We start from the raw sequence: 23,562 nt of genomic DNA, 5'->3' as shown, positions 1-23,562 counted from the left end.
ATTCATAAACCACAATATCAAAAGACATATACACTGTTCAAGCATTCATTCAGAAAACAAAAAGTATTGTCACCACATCAAAATAATTAAACTAGTTTCAAGGATGAATTTGAAACCATGTACTTCTTGTTCTTTTTTAATTAAAACAATTTTCATTTAAAAGAGGTGATGGATTCATAGGACATTCATAGCTTTATGACATAGACATTTAAACACTAATGATCATACAGTAAAGACACAAACATAAATAAAACATAAGGCTCAAAAACCAAAAAACAGGCATTGAAGCTTTCACGTGTAGAGGTCTTTCTTGGAGTTAAACACCAGTTTGTAACCTGTTTCTGGCGCTTAACTCTGCTTTGCAACCTGTTTCTGGCGTTTAACTCCAGAATAGGGCAGAGAGCTGGCGTTGAATGCCAGTTTGCGTCATCTAAACTCGGACAAAGCATGGACTATTATATATTGCTAGAAAGCCCTGGATGTCTACTTTCCAACGCAATTGACAGTGCGCCATTTGGACTCATGTAGCTCCAGAAAATCCACTTTGAGTGCAGGGAGGTTAGAATCCAACAGCATCTGCAGTCCTTCTTCAACCTCTGAATCTGATTTTTGCTCAAGTCCCTCAATTTCAGCCAGAAATTACCTAAAATCATAGAAAAACACACAAACTCATATTAAAGTCCAGAAATGTGATTTTTATTTAAAAACTAATAAAAATATACTAAAAACTAACTAAATCATACTGAAAACTATGTAAAAACAAAACCAAAAAGCGTATAAATTATCCGCTCATCATCGCTCTTGCAGTCATATAGATAGAGCTCTGGTTAATGTGGAGTGGCTAGAAGCGTTTCCAGAAACTCGGTTATGAGGGGGGCCAAGAGGATTGTCAGATCATTGCCCCATAATACTAGAGGACAAAAAGCTGAGGGGAGGTCCAAGGCCGTTCTGCAGTCTAGATTCGTGGTTTACACATGATGGATTTCTCAGTATGGTTAAAGAGGAATGGAGAGGTTTGGGGGAGATACAGTTCACAGATAAGTTGAACGCACTGACAATACCGCTAGGGAGATGTGATGAACGGATTTTTGCTAGTAAAGAATTCACAATAAATTTCCGTTGCAAGTATAGTTTCTAAACCAACAATAATTCTTTCATACAAAAATTTGGTTGTCACTAAAACAAACCCAAAAAAATTAAACCGAAGTATTTAAACCTCGGGTCGTCTCTCAAGGAATTGCAGGGAAGTGTACTTATAATTGGTTATCGAAAAGTATCTTTTTGGATTTTTGAAATAAGGAACAAGAAACGTAAATTGCAAGAAATTAAATTAATAACTAAGAAAACTCTTGGCAAGGTATGAAAATTAGACATCCTATCCTAGTTATCCTTATCAATTGTGATGAGAATTGTCCATTGCTACCACTTAGTTAACCTCTAACTATAAAGGAAGGTCAAGTGGATGAATCAATTTGATTCCTCAAGTCCTAGTCAACTCCAAAGGAAAGACTAGCTTTACAGGGATCCAAATCAACTAGCAACTTTCAATTATCAATCAACAAAGGAGTTTGATAACTCAAGAGTCTCCAATTACTCAACCAAAGCCAAAAGGAGAGAAATCTACTCTAAAGCCCAACCAAGTATTTTATCAAACACTTGGAAGGAATAACATAAAGACATAGAAATTAATAAGAGATAATAAAACCTAAACAACCAATTGAAAGTATCAATAACATAAATTGAAGAAAGCAATCATAAATATAAAATACCTCAAATTGCATTAAATAGAGAATCAAATCTAACATGAGAATCCATAAACTAAAATAGCAACATAAAGAAATCAACAAGAAAAATAGATAACTAAAGTGCTAGAGCCAATAAGAGTAGAAGAAAACTAAATTAAAGTAAAATAGAAATCTAAAATTGAGAAGAATTAAAGCTAAGAATCCTAAAACCTAGAGAGAGGAGAGAGCCTCTCTCTCTCTAGAAACTAATTCTAAAACCTAAAATTATGTGAATAAAAGTTATGTGAATGAATGAATGATTCCCCCACTCTGCAGCCTCTAATCTATGTTTTTTGAGCCGAAAACTGGGTCAAAAACAGCCCAGACATCGCTGGGGGCGAATTCTGATACGCTGAATTTTCGCAGATGCACGCGTGCGTGCTGCTTATCTGCTGAGCAACCATGGCAAATTATATATCATTTCGAAGCCCCGGGTGTTTTCTTTCCAACGCAACTGGAACCACCTCATTTGGACCTCTGTAGCTCAAGTTATGATAGATTTAGTACGAAGAGGTCAGGCTAGACAGCTTAGCAATTCCTTCAATTTCTTGTATTCCTTCCACTTTTGCATGCTTTCTTTCTGTTCTCTAAGTCATTCCTGCCCTATAAACCCTGAAAAAACTTAACACACATATCACGACATCGAATGGTAATAAGAGAGGATTAATAATTAGCAATTTTAAGGCCAAAGAAGCATGTTTTTAATCAAAGCACAGAATTAGGAAGGAAAATGTAAAACATGCAAATTATATGAATAAGTGAGCAAAGAATTGATAAAAACCACTCAAATTAGCACAAGATAAACCATAAAATAGTGGTTTATCAAGATGACACAAAGCTAATTTTGGGGAGATGGATAGTAAGATCACAAAGTTTGAGGAAGAAATCAAGAGAGTTGATGATATAGTTAGCAATGGAGTATATGATACCACGATGGAGGCTAGAAGAAAGGTGCTAGTTACTTGTTGTGAGAGATGGTATGTAAGGAAGGAAATGCATTGGAAACAGATGTCTCGATCTCGGCACGCGAAGGAGATGGACAAAAATACAAGATACTTTCACAATATGGCTTCAGTAAGAAGATGGAACAATAAGATTGATACACTGGTGATAAACGGTAGAACGGTTAGAAATCAAGCGAGAATCAAGATAGCCATCAGAGAGTTTTACAAGGAATTATATCATCAGGAAGCTACTCCAATGATGGGCTTTAGAGATGGTCTGGTGAGAAAGATAGATGAGGAAAATGCTGTGACCTTAGAGAGGATGCCGTCGGCTGAGGAGATCAGAGAGGCTGTGTGGGACTGCGAGTCCTCTAATGTGCCAGGCTGTGATGGGTACAACATGAACTTTATTAAGAGATGCTGGGATAAGATTGGACCTGAATTTATGACAGCAGTGATGGGGTTCTTTAATTCTTCCAGGTTACCAACTGATAGCAATATTGCTTGGATGGCATTGGCTCCAAAGTTTGTTGGTGCAAAGGAGATCAAAGACTTGAGACCTATTAGTATGGTGGGGTGCGTCTACAAAATCATCTCAAAGGTGCTAGTCAAGAGGATGAGATCAGTGATGCCAGGGTTAATAGGTGAGACTCAGAGTGCGTTCGTCAAAGGAAGGAAAATACACGATGGGGCACTTATTGCATGTGAAACAGTAAACTGGCTTAAACAGAGAAAAAAGGAAGCAGCAATAATCAAGCTAGATTTTCAGAAAGCATATGACAGAGTCAAATGGAGCTTTGTGGACTTGGTATTACAAAAGATGGGCTTCGGGCATAAATGGAGAGCATGGGTTATGGAGTGTGTGGTCACTGCATCTATGTCAGTATTGATAAATGGGTCACCATCTAAGCCTTTCAAAATGGAAAGAGGTTTGAGACAAGGTGACCCGCTTTCTCCCTTCTTATTTGTACTGGTTATGGATGTGCTACATTGAATGGTTGGAGAGGCGATCAGGAATGGACGTATATTACCGTTGTTGGTGGGTAGGGATAGCATAGAATTGTCGCACCTTCAGTTTGCTTATGATACTATTCTGTTCTGCCCACCAGAAGAGGAGACTATTAAGAATTATAAGCGACTTCTGTGATGTTTTGAGTTGATGTCAGGCCTCTGTATTAATTTTGATAAGTCAAGTTTGATTCCGATTAATTGTGAAGAGCAGTGGATACAGCGTATGTGTAACCTTTTGGGTTGTAAGGGGGACACTCTCCCAGTTAAATACCTTGGGATATCCTTAGGAGTAAACCCGAGGTTGGTGAAGACTTGGAAGCCTATTTTGGACAAAGTGGAGGAGAAACTAAGCTTGTGGAAAGCTAAGGTATTAAACAAAGTTGGGAAGTTGGTGCTTATCAAATCAGTATTGAACAGTTTGCCATTGTACTATTTGAGTCTATTTAAGATGCCAAAAGCTGTTGCTGAAAAGTTGATTTCACTGCAGAGAAGATTCATGTGGAGTAAGAAAGATGGTCGGAATGGTATGGCATTAGTTAGATGGGAAATGGTACAGGCTCCAAAGAAACTAGGTGGCTTGGTAGTTAGCGATGCAACAATTTGGAACTCAGCATTGTTGTTTAAGTGGTGGTGGCGGTTTGCAAAGGAAGAGTGCCCGTTGTAGAAGAAAATTGTATGTTCATGTAATAATCTGAATCCCAATGAGCTACTATCAACTCAAGCACTACCTATAAGAGGAGGCCCATGGAAGGATATATGCCAGTTGCACATCATGAATGAACGTATAAGGGATAAGATGGTTACAAGTTTGTCCATGGAGATTGGTGATGGGCGACGGACTCGGTTTTGGGAGGATGTATGGCTACTATGTGGATCTCTGAAAGACCGGTTCCTGAGGCTTTTCTCTGTTTCAAACCAATGTGGATCCGTTATTGGGGACTGTGGGTTTTGGGATGGGATAGTGTGGAATTGGAATTTCCAATGGAGGCACGAGCTTTTTTAGTGGGAATTGGAGCTTCTAAGTCAATTACATGAGGTTTTGAGACCGGTGAAATTAGTAAATAACAGAGAGGATCGAGTGGTTTGGAAATATAATAGGCAAGGTATTTTTTCAACTAACTCATTTGTGCAGGTGATGCAGGTTGAAGCACTCCCAGAGGTGGTAACCAGCTACAGCTTCACAAGGACCATTTGGAAAGGTTTGGTTCCACCAAGAGTGGAGCTTTTTGCTTGGTTTGTTTTAATAGGCAGGGTGAACACTAAGGAAAGGCTGAGCTGGTTTGGAATTATCAGACAGGAAGATACTATATGCGTGCTATGTAATAATGAATTGGAACATGTATATCACTTGTTTCTAGGCTGTGCATTTACGTGGTAGGTGTGGAGTGCTTGGATATCAGGATTCGGTTGTCAATGGTCTTATCCGGGTTCGATGAAAGAGCACTTTCTCAGTTGGACAGAGGAATCAAGGAGTAAGGAGGATCGTAAGCAGCGGCTGAGGTGCTTTTGTGCGATCATTAGGAATATATGGATGGAAAGGAATAACAAGATTTTCCAGAATCAAAGCAGAGGTGTTGAAGAAGTCATTAACATGACCGTGAGAAGCGTTAATGAGTGGAGTGGTGTTGATCCCTTTTGTTGTTGATGGCTATGCCGAAGATGACATGGGGAGTTTATGTGTTTGATTTAGTTATTTAAGTAGGCGTGTGCTGCTTGTCTAGCTCTGTTTGCTCCACTGTACTGTGTTGAGCTCTTACTTTCAAAAAAAAAGATGACAAATAGAGTTGTTGTTAGTTAAGTTAATCTTTATTTAAGTGATTATCCACGGCTTATCTCTTTTACTAGAAGATACTATTTGTTGACCATTGAATAAGAAGGTAATAAGTGCCTATCACATTACATAACGGAATTTTCACCAACTATAAAAAGCCACCAAAGAAATATACTCACAACTCAACTTAGTATAACAAAAAAATAATATTCCATAACTAATAAAATTTATTATTTTTAATTAATATTAGTAAATATTTTAAAGTTTAAGTACTAAATTTTAAATTTTAAATACTAAAATTAACTCCTAACAATATAAAAATAAAATGTTAGCTAACAGTATTAACTAATATTAATAAAAATTATCTTTAACATTTCTCGCAAGAAAATATATGCAAATAATTTTTATGATTCACATGTATTAATTATTTGGATTTAATTTATATAATAAATATCACTGTGAATCAGATTTTTATAGACATCCAACTAACATATCAATACATCAGCAATATAAATTTCAGATAACCACCGATTATAGCTTGAAAGGCTCATGAATACTATAAATATATTTGATTAGACAAAAATAGAAAATTATTAAATGGTATCAATACATAAGAATTAAAATAATCTAAATTAAGATAGTTAATATAAGGATCCAAAATGACAGCAATCATGTTAACATATGTAGGTATTTGAGTACATATTCGTTGTGACAGAGTAATAACGGAAAGTAGGAAAGGAAATAAAAAGAAGGGAGAGTAATCTAGTTGCAAGTTCACATCAACATGAAACTGATCCTTCATAAAAAAAAACAAATGTTGTTATCATATATATGCCCATCGACTTTTAAGGGAACAAGAAATCCAACAAAATTTTTAAATTTAACAACTTTATTATCTATAAAACTATGTTAGATCTCACGCATTAACATGCAATTTACAACTAGTTGATAAAAGCAAGCTAGCAACAATGGTGGCTGATATGTGCGTGTCGATTAAAGCAGGAAGCTCTGATTATTTGGAGAAACATCCAGAGCGCAGAATATCATTTTCCCAAAATTTTTACATTATTGGTGTTACTTTTGCAGCTGGTATTGGTGGCCTTCTATTTGGTTATGATACTGGTACAGTATACATATATGCGTATTGTCTACCATTTCATTAATTAAGAAAAAATAGAAAGAAATGAAATAGCATATATTTTGTTTTCATTTGTAGGTGTGATATCTGGCGCTCTCTTGTACATAAAAGATGATTTTGAAGTTGTAAAGAACAGTAGTTTTCTTCAGGTAAAAGAGAGAGTGTCTTTTTGTTCATTTTCTTTTAATTTGGTAGCTTGTACTTGTGACCATATAGTTATATGAAACGCAATATGTTCTGGTAGGAGAATTGGTAGGTGGTACGCAATACATCAAAGATATATTGGTAGGAGAATTGGTAGGAGAATATGCTATATATATATATATATATATATAGCATTCGACAACAAAGATAAATTGTGAATTCACGTAACTATGACTATGACACAGTAGGACTAGAGTAGAGTGCCATTTTGCAGCAATTATATGTTCTCATTTTGTTATGTTTGCAGGAACTAATAGTTGCCATGGCCTTAATTGGTGCAATTTTCGGCGCCGCCATTGGTGGTTACATTAATGATTCTTTAGGGCGTAAGGCTGCCACTATTGTGGCAGATATTTGTTTCGCAGTAGGATCACTCTTGATCACCGTCGCACCAAATCCCACTCTTATCATAGTTGGCCGGTTTTTTGTTGGCCTAGGTGTAGGTTTCGCCTCTATTACTGCTCCTATGTATATTGCAGAAGTATCACCGTCTGAAATAAGAGGTGGATTAGTTAGTGTCAATTGTCTTATGATCACAACTGGCCAATTTCTTTCCTTTGTCATCAATTATGGTTTGACTAGAGTAAGCATACCCAACTCTTTAGCTAACAATACCAATAGTAATAATTTTGTCTTCATCCATCTTGATTTTCTAAGAGCAAAATTATGTGTGCAGGTTCCTGGAACATGGCGTTGGATGCTTGGAATTGCAGGTACACCAGCTGTTATTCAGTTGGTTCTTATGGTCTTTCTTCCTGAGTCCCCCAGATGGCTATATTTGAAGGTAAATGATGATATAAGATCAATGATCATTTATGTGAAGTTCTCTTTATGCAAAAAATATAGGTAATAACTATTAGATAATTTGATATGTTGAACTAAAGTTAATGTTGGAAACCAATTTTTTTTAAACTAACATCAGCCAATTTTGTTATTTTGTTTATCTTAAATTCTAGATCCTAAAACTTAAATTATAAATATAAAATCTAAAGTTGACTAATGTTAGCTAACTAAAAATTAGTTTCCTGTACTTTTTTTCTTAAATAAATTATCATCAAATGATTATCAACTATTATTTTCATATGAAGACAACTTTATGTCATTAGTCACCTATAAAATTTGGGTAAAATAAATCCTTATATTGATTTTTTTTGTACAATAATTAAAAGCTTAGTTACTTTTAACTTGCAGAATAGGAAGGAGGAGGCCACCAATGTTCTTTCTAGGATATACCCATCTCCTCGATTGGAGGACGAAATAGATATTCTTGAAGCTCACATGGAGCAAGAACAAAAGGATAAGGTCAAAGTTAAATACAGTGATGTATTTAAGTTGAAAGAAATCAGAGTTGCGTTCATATGTGGCGCTGGACTTCAAGCATTCCAACAACTTACCGGTATTAGTGTTATAATGTACTATAGCCCAACAATCATTCAATTGGCTGGCTTCAAATCAAACGAATCGGCTTTGTTCTTATCCCTCATTGTTTCTGCAATTAATGCCGGTGGCACAATTATTGGAATTTACCTTATTGACATTGTAGGGCGAAAGAAGCTTACACTTAGTAGCTTAATAGGTGTGGTTGGATCGTTAATCCTACTCTCTGCTTCATGTTATGTTAGAGGACATGGCAACCCGAGTTTAGTTTATGGATGGCTTGCTGTTGCGGGTTTGGCTTTGTATATTATATTCTTTGCACCTGGAATGGGTCCTGTTCCTTGGGCTGTGAACACAGAGATATACCCTGAAGAGTTTAGAGGAATATGTGGTGGCATGTCTGCAACAATTAATTGGGTTGGTAGTGTCATCATGTCTATTAGCTTCCTTTCTTTTGTGGATGCTATTGGGCTTGGTGAGAGTTTTATGCTTCTTTTGGCTGTTGCTTGTGTTGCAATAGTTTTTGTGATTTTCTATATGCCAGAGACAAAAGGATTGACTTTTGAAGAAGTTTCAAATATTTGGAAGGAGAAAGCCTATGGAAAAGATAAAAACATAGAGAGCATGGTTGAGCAAGCAAGTACATGATCAGCAACTTTTTCCAATACGTTTAAGACTTGTGAAAGCACGAAAAGTCATAAAGTTACGGTTTGAACATGAAATGAAGAAGAACAAAAAATAAAAGGAGAAGAAATGAAAGATGCAATATATATGTGCATGCGCATGTGTCTGTGTCCTTACTGGTAGCTTTGGCCAAAGAGTTCAAAACACCATCCCTATGATTGGCTATATAGTTGATCAGGATCATGTCTTCTTCCATGGTCCATGGCCCTTTTCTCACTTCCAAATCTTGAGACATGTTGAGAGAGTGAGAGAGATTTCGGAGGGGGTGTTAAGGGAGAAGACTCTAGTGACGTGTGTGACAAGCAATGTAGAGTTAGTTTGCATTACAGAGTTAGTTAGATGAAGTGAGAATCTGTTATAGGATCAGTTGAGTGTTAGTTATTGATGTGTTTCTCTATCTTTCACTCTTAGTGTGTAAATAAGTGAGGAAGCTTCATATGTAAATTAATACATTCTTCCAACATCAATTCAATTTAATATTTAGTTCATTCTCTTAGCTTTCTTTCTAGTTTTCATACTCTCAACTTGGCAACACAGTGTTCATCAACTTGCTTAATGTGCTTCTAGATCCTAGTCCTCAAGTAGTTCTTGATCTTGTTTCTAGTTCCTCCCAGTATATACTTGGCTATTTTCGACCATGTACAGTCATTATGATTTGATTAATTTATTATGGACAAAAAATGTCATTTTATTACATTAGAATGAACTCAAATCTTATCCAAAAATATTTGATTGATAAATTTTACAAAGATATAAAATAAATAGTTTAATTTTGATGTACTGATATTATATAACATTTAATTTTATATAGTCATAAAATCAAATATGTTAATTTGGATAACTATTCACACCCTCAATGTAAAAAGTAAGTATTTTTACTAACGTCGTATTATGTTACTGTACACATATGTAAAACTACTTTATTAAGAACGAAGGCTACGATAGTTATACAATGTTAACAATATTTAAAAAATGGTGTTAAAATTAAAATAATATTTTTAATATTAATAAATATTTTTAATTTGAAAAAAATATTATATTGCAAAAATATAAAAATGTGTTACTTTAAATACTATATATTTATATATATCAACCTTGCTATATATAAAAAATGAAAAATTATATTTTTATAAATTATCTTCCATATTTTTGTAATCAATCTCTAAATTAAAAATATTAAGTTTATATATTTATGATACTAAAATTGTTTAACACCACTGATATATATATATATATATATATATATATATATGATGTCATATTGTACAAGGATAGTTGAAAATCAATGTTAGAATAAATAAATAAATGATCTCTTCTACTATGACTAATTTTTTAATTACATGACACAAATATAAAAGATGAGATCCACCTCTTCATCTCTCACTTTTTAGACAAATCAGATACAATTATACAAATTCTTTAATAACCAAATAAAATTTCTACATAAATATGTGTCAAGAGAGTGTCTACTACTAGAGTGTGGGGTTGAGAGAAAACTAGTTAGTTAAAATATGTGCAATGATTTCTTGAAAAAGAAGGTATGAATTGAATTTAAAATGTACTAATTTAATCCTACTCTCTGCTTCATGTCATGTTAGAGGACATGGCAACCCGAGTTTAGTTTATGGATGGCTTGCTGTTGCGTGTTTGGCTTTGTATATTATATTCTTTGCACCTGGAATTGGTCTTGTTCCTTGGGCTGTAAACGCTGAGATGTACCTTGAAGAGTTTAGAGGAATATGTGGTGGCATGTCTGCAACAATTGTCATCATGTCTATTTACTTCCTTTCTTTTGTGGATGCGATTGGGCTTGGTGAGTTTTATGATTCTTTTGGCTGTTGCTTGTGTTGCAATAGTTTTTTGTGATTTTCTGCATGCCAAAGACAAAAGGGTTGACTTTTGAAGAAGTTTCAAATATTTGGAAGGAGAAAGCTTATGAAAAAAATAATAACATAGAGAGAATAGTTGAGCAAGCAAGTACATGATCAACAACTTTTTCCAATACGCCTAAAACTTGTGAAAGCACGAAAAGTCATAAAGCTAAGGTTTGAACATGAAATGAAGAAGAATAAAAAATAAAAGGAGAAGAAATGAAAAATGCAATATATATATGTACGTGCACATGTGTCAGCGTGCTTACTGGCAGCTTTGGCCAAAGAAAAGGGGGAAACGTTAATGGAGAAGACAGTGATGAGTGGTGACATGTGTGATATGCAATAGAGTTAGTTAACATTACAGAGTTAGTTAGATGAAGTGAGAATCTGTTATAGGATCAATTGAGTGTTAGCTATTGATGTGTTATCCTTCATTCTTAGTGTGTAGATAAGTGAGGTAGCTTCAAGTGTAAACTAATTCATTTCACTATCAATTCAATTTCATATTCTAAGTTCATTCTATTAACTTTCTCTTTGGTTTTAATCTCTTTCAATACCTTTACATGATATCAGAGTTGGTCATGATCAATCATGGCCTTAACTCTCATCATCATCATTATCGTTGCTAAGAACACCTTGGTTCCTTTACTGATAAGCAATAGTATTTTTTAACAATAAAACAAAAGGTTATGCCACAATGATGAAATTGAATATTTTCAGCACATGAAGAATGTATGTAAATAGACTTGTATTTAGACGTGTGTTATCAGGGACGGATTGAGGTTCAAAGGAGGAGGACACTTGCCCTCACTAAGTTTTGAAAAAAAAAAGTAATAGTTTTATACAAATATATATTATTGTCCCCAGTATAATTATATTTTTACCTCCATAAAAATTATAAAATTTTATTTTGAGATTTATAATAAATTTTTTTATTAATTTAACATGTAACAATATTTATTTTGTTAAATTTGATTTAATATCAAAATTAAAATTAATTAAATAAATTAACTCAATAAAAATTAATGAATAGTGATAATATAAGTTTTGAAATTAATAAATTAATTAATTATCAAACTAAATATTAGTTTTCTAAATATAAGTAAAACTACTAGTATTTTTTGTCTTAAAAAATTAGTTGAGATAAAAAAATAATATCTATTTTTAATTAATAATTTTATTTTAAAATTATATAATATTTTTTTAATCTTAACTCTGAAATAAGTTTGCTTGTAACAACTATTTTGGGTGAAACAGTGTTTTATGTCATAAATATTGTAACAAATAAATTTTTTAATTGAATGGGTGGTAATTAATATTTTAAAATTGTAATGAATAGTAGAACAATTGTTTACAAATATGAAAGTTAATTTTGATATATTAAAATATGTATATTTTTTACATAGTCATTTCATCACATTTATTCTTTTAGATAAATATTTATATGATGAATGTAAAAGTTATTTTTTTTACATTATAATACATAATTGAATGGATTCATAAAATCTTTAATTTGACAATATATTAAAATTAAATTAAAAAATATATAAAAATATTTAATTATTTTAAAAAGAAAGAGAGAAAATTTATTGTAAATTAAGTTTTTATTATTTTATAGCAACATATCTGAAGGTTGTAGAAGACTTAGAGAAGGGGGGTTGAATCTATGCCTTTCTTTTTGTTACTGAAATAACCTCTTTTTAAATGAACTTGCAATTCTGATTCTGTTTGAACTCAGCAGCAGAAATTTATGAGACAATTTCGTTTTGTCTCATGAATATCAGAAAACAGAACAGAGCAGAGAAGAGAAAAGCTAACACCACCATGTATCCTGGTTTGGTTGCCTTGTACTATGCAACCTACATCCAGTCTCCACGACAACAGTGGTGGAATTTTCACTATAGTTAAAGTATTACATACACCAATTTCACAGGATTGACACAATCCTTTCACACTCAAGTCTAACCTAACTTGACATTGGCTATGCTAATACCCAGGGGCGGAGCTAGACTAACTATTTAAGGGGGGCGGTGTTTAATAATTTACTAAAAATATTTTATATTACTATTTCTATTGATAAAATAAAAATAAATAAATATATAATCTCAATCAAAGTAAGACAATAATATATAAAAGTTACCACTTACAGTTTTATATCATGAAAATGCTATTCGACGTTTTTTTCTATTTTCAAAATCATCTATAATTGAATTTGTGTCGAAAATAGCTGCTAATTCTTTTTCTATATAGATGACCAAATTGTCTGCAAGAAATTCATCAGCCATTTTGCTTTTGAGTCTTGTCTTAACAATTTTCATTGCTAAAAAAGCTTTTTCTATTGTTGTGGTAGACACTGGTAGAGTCAAAACAAGACGTATTAATCTATCAACCATGTGATAAGTTCTTAATTTTTCTGTTTCTTGCAACTTCTTGCATAATTCAAAAAGTGTACCAATGCCTTTCAAATGATTTGGTATATCATGCTGATAATGTTGCAACTGAGATTTCAAAATATTAAACTCATTAGAAGGAAAGTCAAGGGGATAAAACTTCTCTGCTAACTTGCTAATTTATTCAATATTAAATTATTTGAAATTGTCTTTAGGATCCAAAGCACAACTCAAAGTCAAAAGCTTTATTGTTTGCTCATTAAAGCTACTATTCAACTCTTGTATTGGAGTAGTAATAGTAGAAGCATCTTCATTCTCTTGATCTTTTCTTTTAAAAAATGTATCAATGGTCTTGAACTTACTCATAATTCAAGTGGCCAAATAAGTTCCTATAATTAAAAATATATTTAGCAAAAAGTGTAAATTACAATCTAGATCTTTATATAATATATAATTTATATTTTAATTCAAAATAAGATATTAAAATTCAGAACAATAATACTAATATTGTTGTATAAATAATATAACTTTGTAATTAAATAGTTAACTAATAAAAAAACTAAATATATAAACTAACATATAATAACAAAAACTTAATTAACAAATAATAATAAATTAAGTAAATAACTAAATATATAAAAAAATATAAAAAAATTAGATAAGACTAACAGAAAAATAATAATAGAAAAGTCAATAGTTCAATAATTTTCTTAAAATAAAAAAGAATAAAAATAGAACCTTTTTTGAGAAACAGGGGTGAAAAATCACTTGTTGAATTACTATCTTTTTTCTTAATCTGCAAAAAAAAAAAACAAGAGTCAAAGAGGTAAAAGATAAGAAGATTAAAGAGATAAAGAAAAAGAAGAATAAGAAAAGTAAAAAATTGTTACCTACAAAGTGAAAGTGAAAAGTGTAGGAACAAAAAGAGGGATTGGAAAAATATGCGAACAAAGAGGAAGGGGGCTGGGTGGCTGGCAAATAAAAAAAAGGGTGGGAATTGGGAATTGGGAAATGGACTATTAGGAAGGGGGCTGGGCTGCTAGCAAATAAAAAAAAGGTGGGAATTGGGAAATGGGCTATTGGGCTATTTTTTTTTTGTATGAATTAAGGGGGGCTTGGAAAGTAATACAAAAAAAAAGGGAGGGGGTTGGGAAATAAAAACAGGAGGGGGCTAGACTTTTTTTTTAATGAAAATTAAAATTTAGGGGGGGGGGGCATTGCCCCCCTTTAATAGTATGTACCTCCGCCCCTGGTAGGCAAGTTGAGTTGAATTGGTGCTTACCTGGTCTAGATCTAGCTAACAGAGTTTAGCTCATGATGGTTGGAGGTAACTAAAAATCTTCTAACGCGATCGAATGCAGATGTGAAGACCCAATTCTTCACAATTTCTTCTCTAGTCCGTGTGAAAGGAGAGAAATAGCTAGATTTTTTAGCACTCTAGCATTTAAGAGAGCTACATCAAGAATTGATAAGGATGTCTTGCCGTTTTCCATCATGAGTTTTTTGCATCTAATGTTGCTTTTCTCTTTTTGTTATCTCTATTTCTTTCATCTATTGATAAGTCTCTTGGGAGTCCCTCAATTTTTTTTTCAATCTGTCTAATGTGAACATATGTTTCTAAATTTTTTTAAAATAAATATTTTTATTAGGAATATACATTAATTTGAGGGTATTTACAGATTTTCATCAAGTGCCTTATCTCCTTTACAGTGTAAACGAGATAAGGCACGAACACATGGCAATGTATCACGTTTACAAACGTGATATGATATGAACCTTATCTCATTTACACTGTAAATGAGATAAGTCCAGAGAGCGACTATAAATGGAAGTCGTTCACAGTGTTTCAGACTCCATATTTCTCTCACATTTCTCTCATTTCTCTCTTTCTTGCACTGTTTTCTTGATATTTATTAGTTCCTCGGACATTATGGCATGCACGGATGCACGGGACCTTGACATCAACTGCCTCAACGCTAGTTAGCACATTGCGGGAGCCATCGACTTTGAGGTTAGTGTTATCTTTATTGTTTAAATTAATAAGTCTATGCGATTTTATTTCGAGAACTTTTATAGAGTTAGTGTTTTAACAAATGAGTAGGCTGGATGATATTGAGGTAACACAATTTAGGTTATTTGGCAAGTTAGTAACATGAGTTAGGTGTATAATTTACTCATAGTCAAAGTTAGATAAGTAATTACTTTGATTTGATTAGTTATTTAAATTTTTTCACATACCGTGTTAGGGAGACAACTATGCAACGCTTGGAGCAATCGCGGCACCTCATTGTACAACTCCTCCCAATCACCATATATCTAGGCAATTGCCTTTTGTTTTGCCATCCAAACCTTCTAGTATGACGGCTTGAAGTGATAGCTTTATCTCACTGTTCTCTGTAGAACAGGAATGGTCACTGATGGATTGGACTGTATGAGTGGCAGGATGATTTTGCATATGAGATTGCCATCCAACTGTCGGTGATCTTGTGACATGGTGGGGCCAGACACGTGTGTGGTCCACCGAATTCACACACCTTCCTAACCATTTTAAATACAGTCGAATTAAAATCTAAACAAAATAAGAACGATGAAGAAGACAATGAATTAAAATATAATAACACTCACCAATATATGAAATTCTGTCGGAGGGCGACACGGAGACTCCAAGGACAACCATCTGTAAATTGCCGGCAATGTATGTGATACTTGAATTGATCCGACTCGACTATTCGATACTCGGCACTTCTCTGGATGCTGTAATTCATCACGCCTTGCAGCACTGCCTCTTTGCTTCTGAATCTATGACCAACCTGAAACTCCACACCACCATCGGTGTTGTAATCGTCGGCCCCCATATTCTAAAACGAAGTTTCCTCGTGCATTGCATCCAAATCTAATGCATGGTAGTAGCTGGGTACAGATGATAACTCTGGAATTGGACGCGGAATAGGCAAAAGGTATTGAACTGATCCATCAACAGGAGTCTCAGGTATGAACTCATTATCGTCGTCGTCGTTAGAGGAACCACTTTCGTGGCTATCGGCAATGTACTCTTCGTCGGATTCTCCATCCTCAACATCCATGTCCTGCACTGGACTAGCACAGTGCAACGGTCGTGGTGTGAGCGGAGGGTCATCCGGTACAAAATTCGAGCCGCCAGCACCACCACCACCACCATCACGAACTTACGCAGAAAGCTCCATCACTTGTTCAACTATAAGTCTGCCGTGCACGTCAAACAAGGCGCACATGCTTGCTCATTGCCATCGAGCCAGAATAGACGAAACCAAAATACACCATTCCCCATCGGTGCTAGCATCATATACCCAACTCTACCAACCTCTTTTCTCTTACCACCGCCGACGTGCGTTAATATCATACTCTTTAACTCGAACAACGAATTTGCTCTTCGAGTTCAGAACAATGCAGGATTCTCATACTCAAATATAACCCTGCTGTCATTGTTTCTCATCTGACAGTTGGGATACACCATCACAACAAAGAAACCACTGTCACTAGATATTTTTGCTAAATTTTTCGAAGAAAAATAGTAGAAAAAGAAGAATTGAGATATTTTTTAGGAATACCAGCGGTTTCCTAATCCTTTTATAAGGAGTTATTTTTGTCCTATTCTATCTTGTTTACTGTATAAACATTTTTTACTCGCACGTATCTCGTTTACACTATAAAAGAGATAAGTTTTGTCATATCTCATTTACATGACTAAACAACTATTTCTCACGTATCGCGTTTGTAAACGTGATACATTGTCACATGTTCATGTTTTATCTCATTTACAAATAGTTAAACTTATCTCGTCTACAGTATAAACGAGATAAGACACTTTATGAAAATTGGTAAATATCCTCAAATTAACGTATATTCGTAATTTAAATATTTATTTTATTTATTTAAAAAATCCTATGTTTCTACTTTATTCAATTAATAAAGTATTAATATCTTTTAAAAAAAAGAATACATTTATGCTATATCTATTTATAATAAATTAATAATTAATAAAACTATTTTAATTGAGCTTTAGACGCACTTTTTATTTATTATAGACTATTGACCAATATGTATTTCTGAGTTAATACTATTTTTTTTTCTTTTTTACGTTAAAAATATTAGCCATATTCATTTGCGTTCTGTATATATTTGGTTCAGTGCTCCTCAGTTAGCTTTTCTTTATCTTAGTTTAGCGTGTTTTTCCTATTTATAAATAATCTTTTTATGTTGATATTCTTGTTCAACATAATTTATATATCATTTTAGAGTTTGAATATACACCTCTATTTCAAAATATATTTTTTTTATACTCAACGGAACTTACACTCCTATTTTAAAATATTTGTCACCTTAGAGTAGTTTTGTAAACCCTGAGAAAATAATAAATAGTTAGCGAATAAATTAATTATTAACCAAAGTGATTAGAAAATTGTAACACCCTAACTACCAAAGCTTACGCTTCTGGCTGCGCAACTCTGATAGCTCGGATATTACGACGACTTTTATATTATTTAATACTAAAATATGAGCCTGTTTAAAACTTAAACCGTGAAACCGCTCCCAAAAATACTTTCGTTCGATGACGTACATTCACAGAATATCATACAACTTACAAAAGTTCATAAAGAGTACATCCATATACACACACACACACACACACACACACACACACACACACACACACACACACACACACACACACACACACACACAGATATATATATATATATATATATATATATATATATATATATATATATATATATATATATAATATTACAAGCATTAGACAATATAATTCCTATCCCTCTTACAGAATATCTCAAGATAAAGGCGAGGGTACAAATAATAGTCTAAAGCAATATAGAGCATTTCAACAATAACTAAATAAACTCTTCGTGACTTCTGCGCCCATATCCTGAAAGGGGAAAAATGTAGGGGGGTGAGAACATCATCCTCGAAAGGGTTCTCAGTAGAGGGTTTTTGGGAATTACTGTAATAGGATACGTGAAGATAATCGCACCAGTGATTCATAACCATCTCATGCCTCTTTTCAAAAACAACGGTTTACAATGAAAGTAAAGTCGGAAATATTTTCGGAAGGAAGAACCGTTCAATTCTCAAAAACTCAAAAGCCTTTCAAAACGGTTTATCTATGCGGAACCAAAATAGCCTTTCATAATTTTATTCCAAACCAGAAACACAAAACCGAAATCAACCATCAGTTAATCTCTTTCCAACCACGGCCCTAGGCCCAAACAATCCAACCAACAACCAATCACCACAATCCAACAGAGTCCCAGATGCAAACACAGATAGGAAGTTCAAGCACAAACAAACAGTTATTACAAGTAGAACAGTTAGCAATTAATCACATAGGCAAACCAAGTATAATATGCGCACCCAACCAATGTCACACAAATGCATATGATGCATGCCTGTCCCTAGTGGCTGATGATATCATCTGTCGGTTATAGAGCCAACCCGACAAGTCCTGGTAGCTAACCATTGGACTGTCCCTCTGTCGCGCATCCCCAACTCGAGTTATACTCATCATAAACTTGATCATAATCATGATCCATATCCATCACCCTTACTGGTGAATATTTACGGGGGCGAGCTCATCCGGGCTTTCACAGTGCCCGGCCACACTTACGACATAGGGTCAACAGAGTATCAAGTCTCAACCTGGAGCACGTGGTGGCTAGCCACTGCTACTACCCAGGGAAACTCGTATCTCAGATAGTGGAAGTGCAAAAATCACAATTATCAATATCTCAGCATATATGCATTCATTCTCAGCCATGGATCAACATCCATCTCCGCCATCCGGCTCACGGTTCAATCCAGAACCAGCCAATATTCATATCATACACAGCCATTCCGGCTCACGGTTCAATCCAGAACCAATCAACATGTATAAACATACACAGCCATTTCGGGCTCTCAACAAAAAAGCACTTCCACATTCAAAATCATCAAATTCATGAAATCGGCATTTAAGCCATAAATCATTTTCTCAATTCATTTCACTTTGAAATCAAGTTTCAACTCTTTTCAGCCTTGGCTTTAATGATCTCATTTCTCAAATCATCTCAGGCTCATAAGCCACTTTTACTCAAGGTAAATTCCCCTTTTAAAATAATGCCACTCTCGGCATTTTCTTTCCAAAACTTCCATCATCATGGCAAGTTAAAAGCCTCTTTGAGATATTCAAAAATCACCCATCCAACAATGGGACTTTATAACAAAAGTTTCTTGGCAGAGTCTCAAGTCTTTAGGGGAGAATAACATAACTCATTTCGCCAAATTCATTTAAAATCATTAAAACATTGGCTTTCTGATTTGAGTAATAAAATAGGATCTAAGCCAAACCGAGTCACGTAATCATTTACTTCTTTCAAAGCCGTTTCCTTTTCCTAGGTAAAACCAGCTTCAACCCCCATGATAAATTTTAAAGCATTTCGACTGTTCAAAATTGTTTTAGTCTTGCAAAGGTTCAGAATTCAAGGAGCACTTAAAACCTTTCTCAAACATTTCAAAATGAAACTTGTCAATAGACATTCAGGTTCTTTCAAAGCCATTGAAAACTCCTCTAATTGAAACCCTCAAGTCAAATTCAAAGGAATTGCACTTGTCACATTTAAAACAGCTTTAAAACATAAGTTTCATCTAAATAGCTTTCTCCTGAAAGATATACAATGCCTTTCTTAAGAAGCAAGGCTAAATCACAATTTCCTCTTTAGTAATCCATTTCAAAAGTATGAATCATCCTTTTCTTGATAATTCAAATAAAATAGTAGAAATCTTTAACTCGTCATTTTTCCAGACAACATTTCAATAAAGACTCGGATTTTATAGAAATTTCGGCAGCACCTCCCCTAAAACTTGGACTTTGCCACCCGGTTCGGGTCCCAACTAAACCGTTCCACAATCCTTTTCAACAGCCCAAAAATCCAAAATCAGTTCAAGGCAAGCCAAATCCAACAACCATCTCAATTCCATATTCCAAGAAAACCGTTTCAAAAACTAAATCATTATCAGCCGAATAAACTCATTTCTAAAGTTTCAAAGAAACGGTTCAGCAATAGTCATTTATTCAAACCAGATCATTAAAGCAAGCCAGGCTGAATTCAAGAGTGTATTCTATTTTTTTTTCACATTCTCAAGAAAATCCATTCAACTCAAATCAATTTCCAACGGATTCAACTCGATCTCAAAGCTTTAAAAGAATCAATTTCAAAAGCATTTCGTTTCACAAAGCCACACAACAGTCGAGTTAAACCAACACCCATAATCATACAAAACAACCAAACAATACATAGGACTGATACAATCACCAAATACACATCCTCACATCAGTACCCATATGTAATAATTCCAATATACAAAATATAGTTTTCGGAAAGCGCCCCTACCTCAAAACGCAATTCCATAATCCAAACGTCTCATAGAGTCCTTTCCGGCTCAACCCGAACTGACGGCAACCAAAACCTCAGCTCCCAGCCACTTTCGCAATACCCAAAGCAACACTATTCGCAACATACAACAATCGAAACTCAATCTTATAGCAATTAATGCCACAAACCTCAGCGTGAGATAACGGAACAGTAACAAAAGGGCTTTCAAATTAAAACGCTTACCGAACCGAAGGAGGAACGGCTGAACCGAAACAGCGGCGATCTCTGAACCGGTTCGGCGACTGCCCGATAGCCACCTCAAGCGGCAGCGGTGACCTGAACAGTATGCAGAGACAATGAGATTCCCGGAAACTCAACAGAAAGGAGAGCCAACTTGAAACCCTTACCAACAGAATTTTTCCGGCGACGGCAAAAGCAGCCAGAAGCTCCGGCAGTGCTCCCGGAAGTCACAGAACCACTCCCGACGGTCAGAATCACAGAGACGCAGCTCCCTTCTCCGGCAACGACGCTTGCGGCGGCCGAGACCCCTTTCTGACGGCGGCAGTTCTGACGGAGGTGGCGCCGGCGACGCGAGCACGGCTGGGCATGGTGGCTGAACCCCAGCTCAGCCTCTGATCTCTCCGTCTCTCATGCTCGGTGTGACTGGACGGCCCTCCTCTCAACAGCACGGCGGCAGCAAACCCTAGCAGTGGCAACGGCGGCTCAGCAGGGACGGGTTCCTTTGGCAGCAGCAGCGGCGCGACCTCCTCTCCCCTGCGTCGTTCCCTTCTCCACGGTGGAACCCATCAGGGACGGCAGCAGCACCAGCCGCGACAACCCTTGGCGGCGACAATGGCGAGGTGGCTGAGCTTGTGAACGACGGCAGTGCAGAGGCGGTTTCTTCCCCTCCCGTGCGCACCAGTTCCTCCCGTCAGCCTCTTCGTGATCGCAAGGATGGCGGCGGCGCGGCGAGGGCGACAGCGGCGCTGTGTGCTTCAGCGACAGCGACACGTTGGTCACGGCTCCTCTAGCGGCGGTGGTGAGTGGGTAAGCGCCAGACGACAGCGACGGCTGGCCGGTGGTCACAGCGCAGCTTTTCCCTATGCGTTTCCCCGTTTCCTCCTAGCCCTTTTTCTTTCTTCGTTCCATTTCTTTTGCAGCTATTGTTGCTGTGTTGCGGCTGGGTTTGGGGGGATTGAGTGAGGTTGAGAGAGAACCGGGTCGGGTAATGGGTTACCGGGTTAGGGTTTTCCTTATTTGAAAATTAGGGTTAAGGGCATTATGGTAAATTCACATAAAATTAGGAATAATATGGTAATTGAAATCCAATGTAATTCCAACACTTATTGTATATGGAAAAACACTATTTGCTCATCTACTTTTACAAATTATTTTCAACAAAATGCCCGAATCTAAAGATTAGAAATAATATAATTAATTTCTCTATTTTCCAAAATAGCAGTACTAATATTCAAAATATTAATTACTTAGTCCAAAACATATAAAATCCTTATTATTTCACAACTGCTAAATTTATAATTTAAATATAGAAAATAATCCAACAATTATAAAATTGGATAATAATCATAAATTATCTCAAGTTCAATAAATCAAAACTTGCCTTAATTATCTTTAATAAAATGATTTCTGAAATTAAGGTTGTAAATAACTTTATGATTTGAAACTTGATCATAAAAAGATTTTTCAAAGGTTCTGGGTCTTACATTCTACCCACCTTATAAAAATTTTCGCCCTCGAAAATTGATACAGAATGAAAGTAATTCCATAATAGTTCACCCTTGAACACATTTAAAGAAGAAGCAAAAATATCTCAAAATATAATCATATATATGATTTTCAAATACTTTGATTATCATAAGCATAAGGATGCAAAGGTAGGAGTGTAACTGCCAGGCAAACGTTACAAGATAGGCTCAATGCAAAAGCTGACATGGGTCAATCATGTGATAGTAAGGCAAGGCATCAAGGCTATCAAACAGGATGGGGTTAAAACAACGTGCTCAACATCTGCACACTAATCTCACACCAACCTCAAAGCTTTAACTTTCCAACTCCATCAAGCACTTTACAAACCCCAAATTTGATCACAAGCCTGACAACCACAAACCCGTTCGCAAGGAACAAAATGCTCACAACTCATAACGTTGCACACCTACCGCTTCAACTTCCGCATACACATATAACGTCTTAAAGAACTAACGCATCGCGTTACTACGTCTACAAGTCGCACGTGATATCAAAATAATTCTCGAGTCTACTCAGAAGGATACAAGATTTAGAAAGGAGAGTCAAATGTCAAGGGTAGTACTCATAGATTTGAGAGAATGTATCCAATTCCAGATAAACAAGGATGTTCAAGCAATGAATTTTGCTAGACACAATTCAATTGACAACTTCAAAGATAACCCTTAGATCAAAGAAGTTCAATAGGATCAATAAGAAGAAAACCAGCGCATCAGTTTGAAACAAACTCAAGCTGAGTCGAGGAAACATGAGGTTTACAGAAGAGAATATTTCAAACCCAAGACAAAGCTCACAGAACTCGAGAGCATGATTAAAAATACTTTCGAATACATTGTTCATGAAAGAGTCGAAAACTTGCAAAAAAACCACTTTGCAGTCTAGAAGAAAAGTTGAGCAACAAACATTCTTCAAGAGAGTAGCAAAAGCATAAACGTGGCTTTACTTCAATACAATTTCATGTTGAAGTAGATCATGTAGAGTTTTAAAAACAAAATGCACACAAATTTGACTAAGAGCTAAAATATTTCCTCAAATATTTTAGAAAAATAGTTAGGTGCATAACTTAACCAAAAGTAATTCATAAAACTCGGAAGAAATCAAATGCTTGTTCAAAAATTTCCAAAGTTCACATTCAAACAAGCGTGTATAACATTCGTAGCAAGGATGAAAGGGAAAATTAAACTCCTTTTAGAAAAGAAACTCCAAGGTAAA

General features: G+C 35.1%; 1 protein-coding gene across 1 annotated transcript; it reads left to right on the top strand.

The window, feature by feature from the left end:
• The first annotated feature begins 6,490 nt into the window (after positions 1–6,490).
• LOC148562907 (inositol transporter 1-like) lies at positions 6,491–8,877 on the top strand. The gene is made up of 5 exons (XM_088491661.1): positions 6,491–6,632; positions 6,727–6,797; positions 7,100–7,435; positions 7,529–7,636; positions 8,044–8,877. The coding sequence occupies exons 1-5, from the start codon at positions 6,491–6,493 to the stop codon at positions 8,875–8,877; spliced, it is 1,491 nt and encodes a 496-aa protein (XP_088347787.1).
• Positions 8,878–23,562: the final 14,685 nt, after the last annotated feature.

Source organism: Arachis ipaensis, chromosome B6 (assembly GCF_059453495.1).
Source record: "Arachis ipaensis isolate K30076 ecotype BB chromosome B6, ASM5945349v1, whole genome shotgun sequence".
Lineage (NCBI taxonomy): Eukaryota > Viridiplantae > Streptophyta > Magnoliopsida > Fabales > Fabaceae > Arachis > Arachis ipaensis.
Note: the sequence above shows the minus strand (reverse complement) of the source record. Positions and strands in the feature narration are given on the sequence as shown.

What these genes read in the sequence shown, in the direction of transcription:
- LOC148562907 (XM_088491661.1), top strand. Translation starts at nt 6,491, where the DNA reads ATGTGCGTGTCGATTAAAGCAGGAAGCTCTGATTATTTGGAGAAACAT. An exon ending in TCTATTTGGTTATGATACTG is followed by an intron (nt 6,633 to 6,726) that starts GTACAGTATACA and finishes TTTCATTTGTAG; the next exon opens with GTGTGATATCTGGCGCTCTC. An exon ending in AGAACAGTAGTTTTCTTCAG is followed by an intron (nt 6,798 to 7,099) that starts GTAAAAGAGAGA and finishes TTATGTTTGCAG; the next exon opens with GAACTAATAGTTGCCATGGC.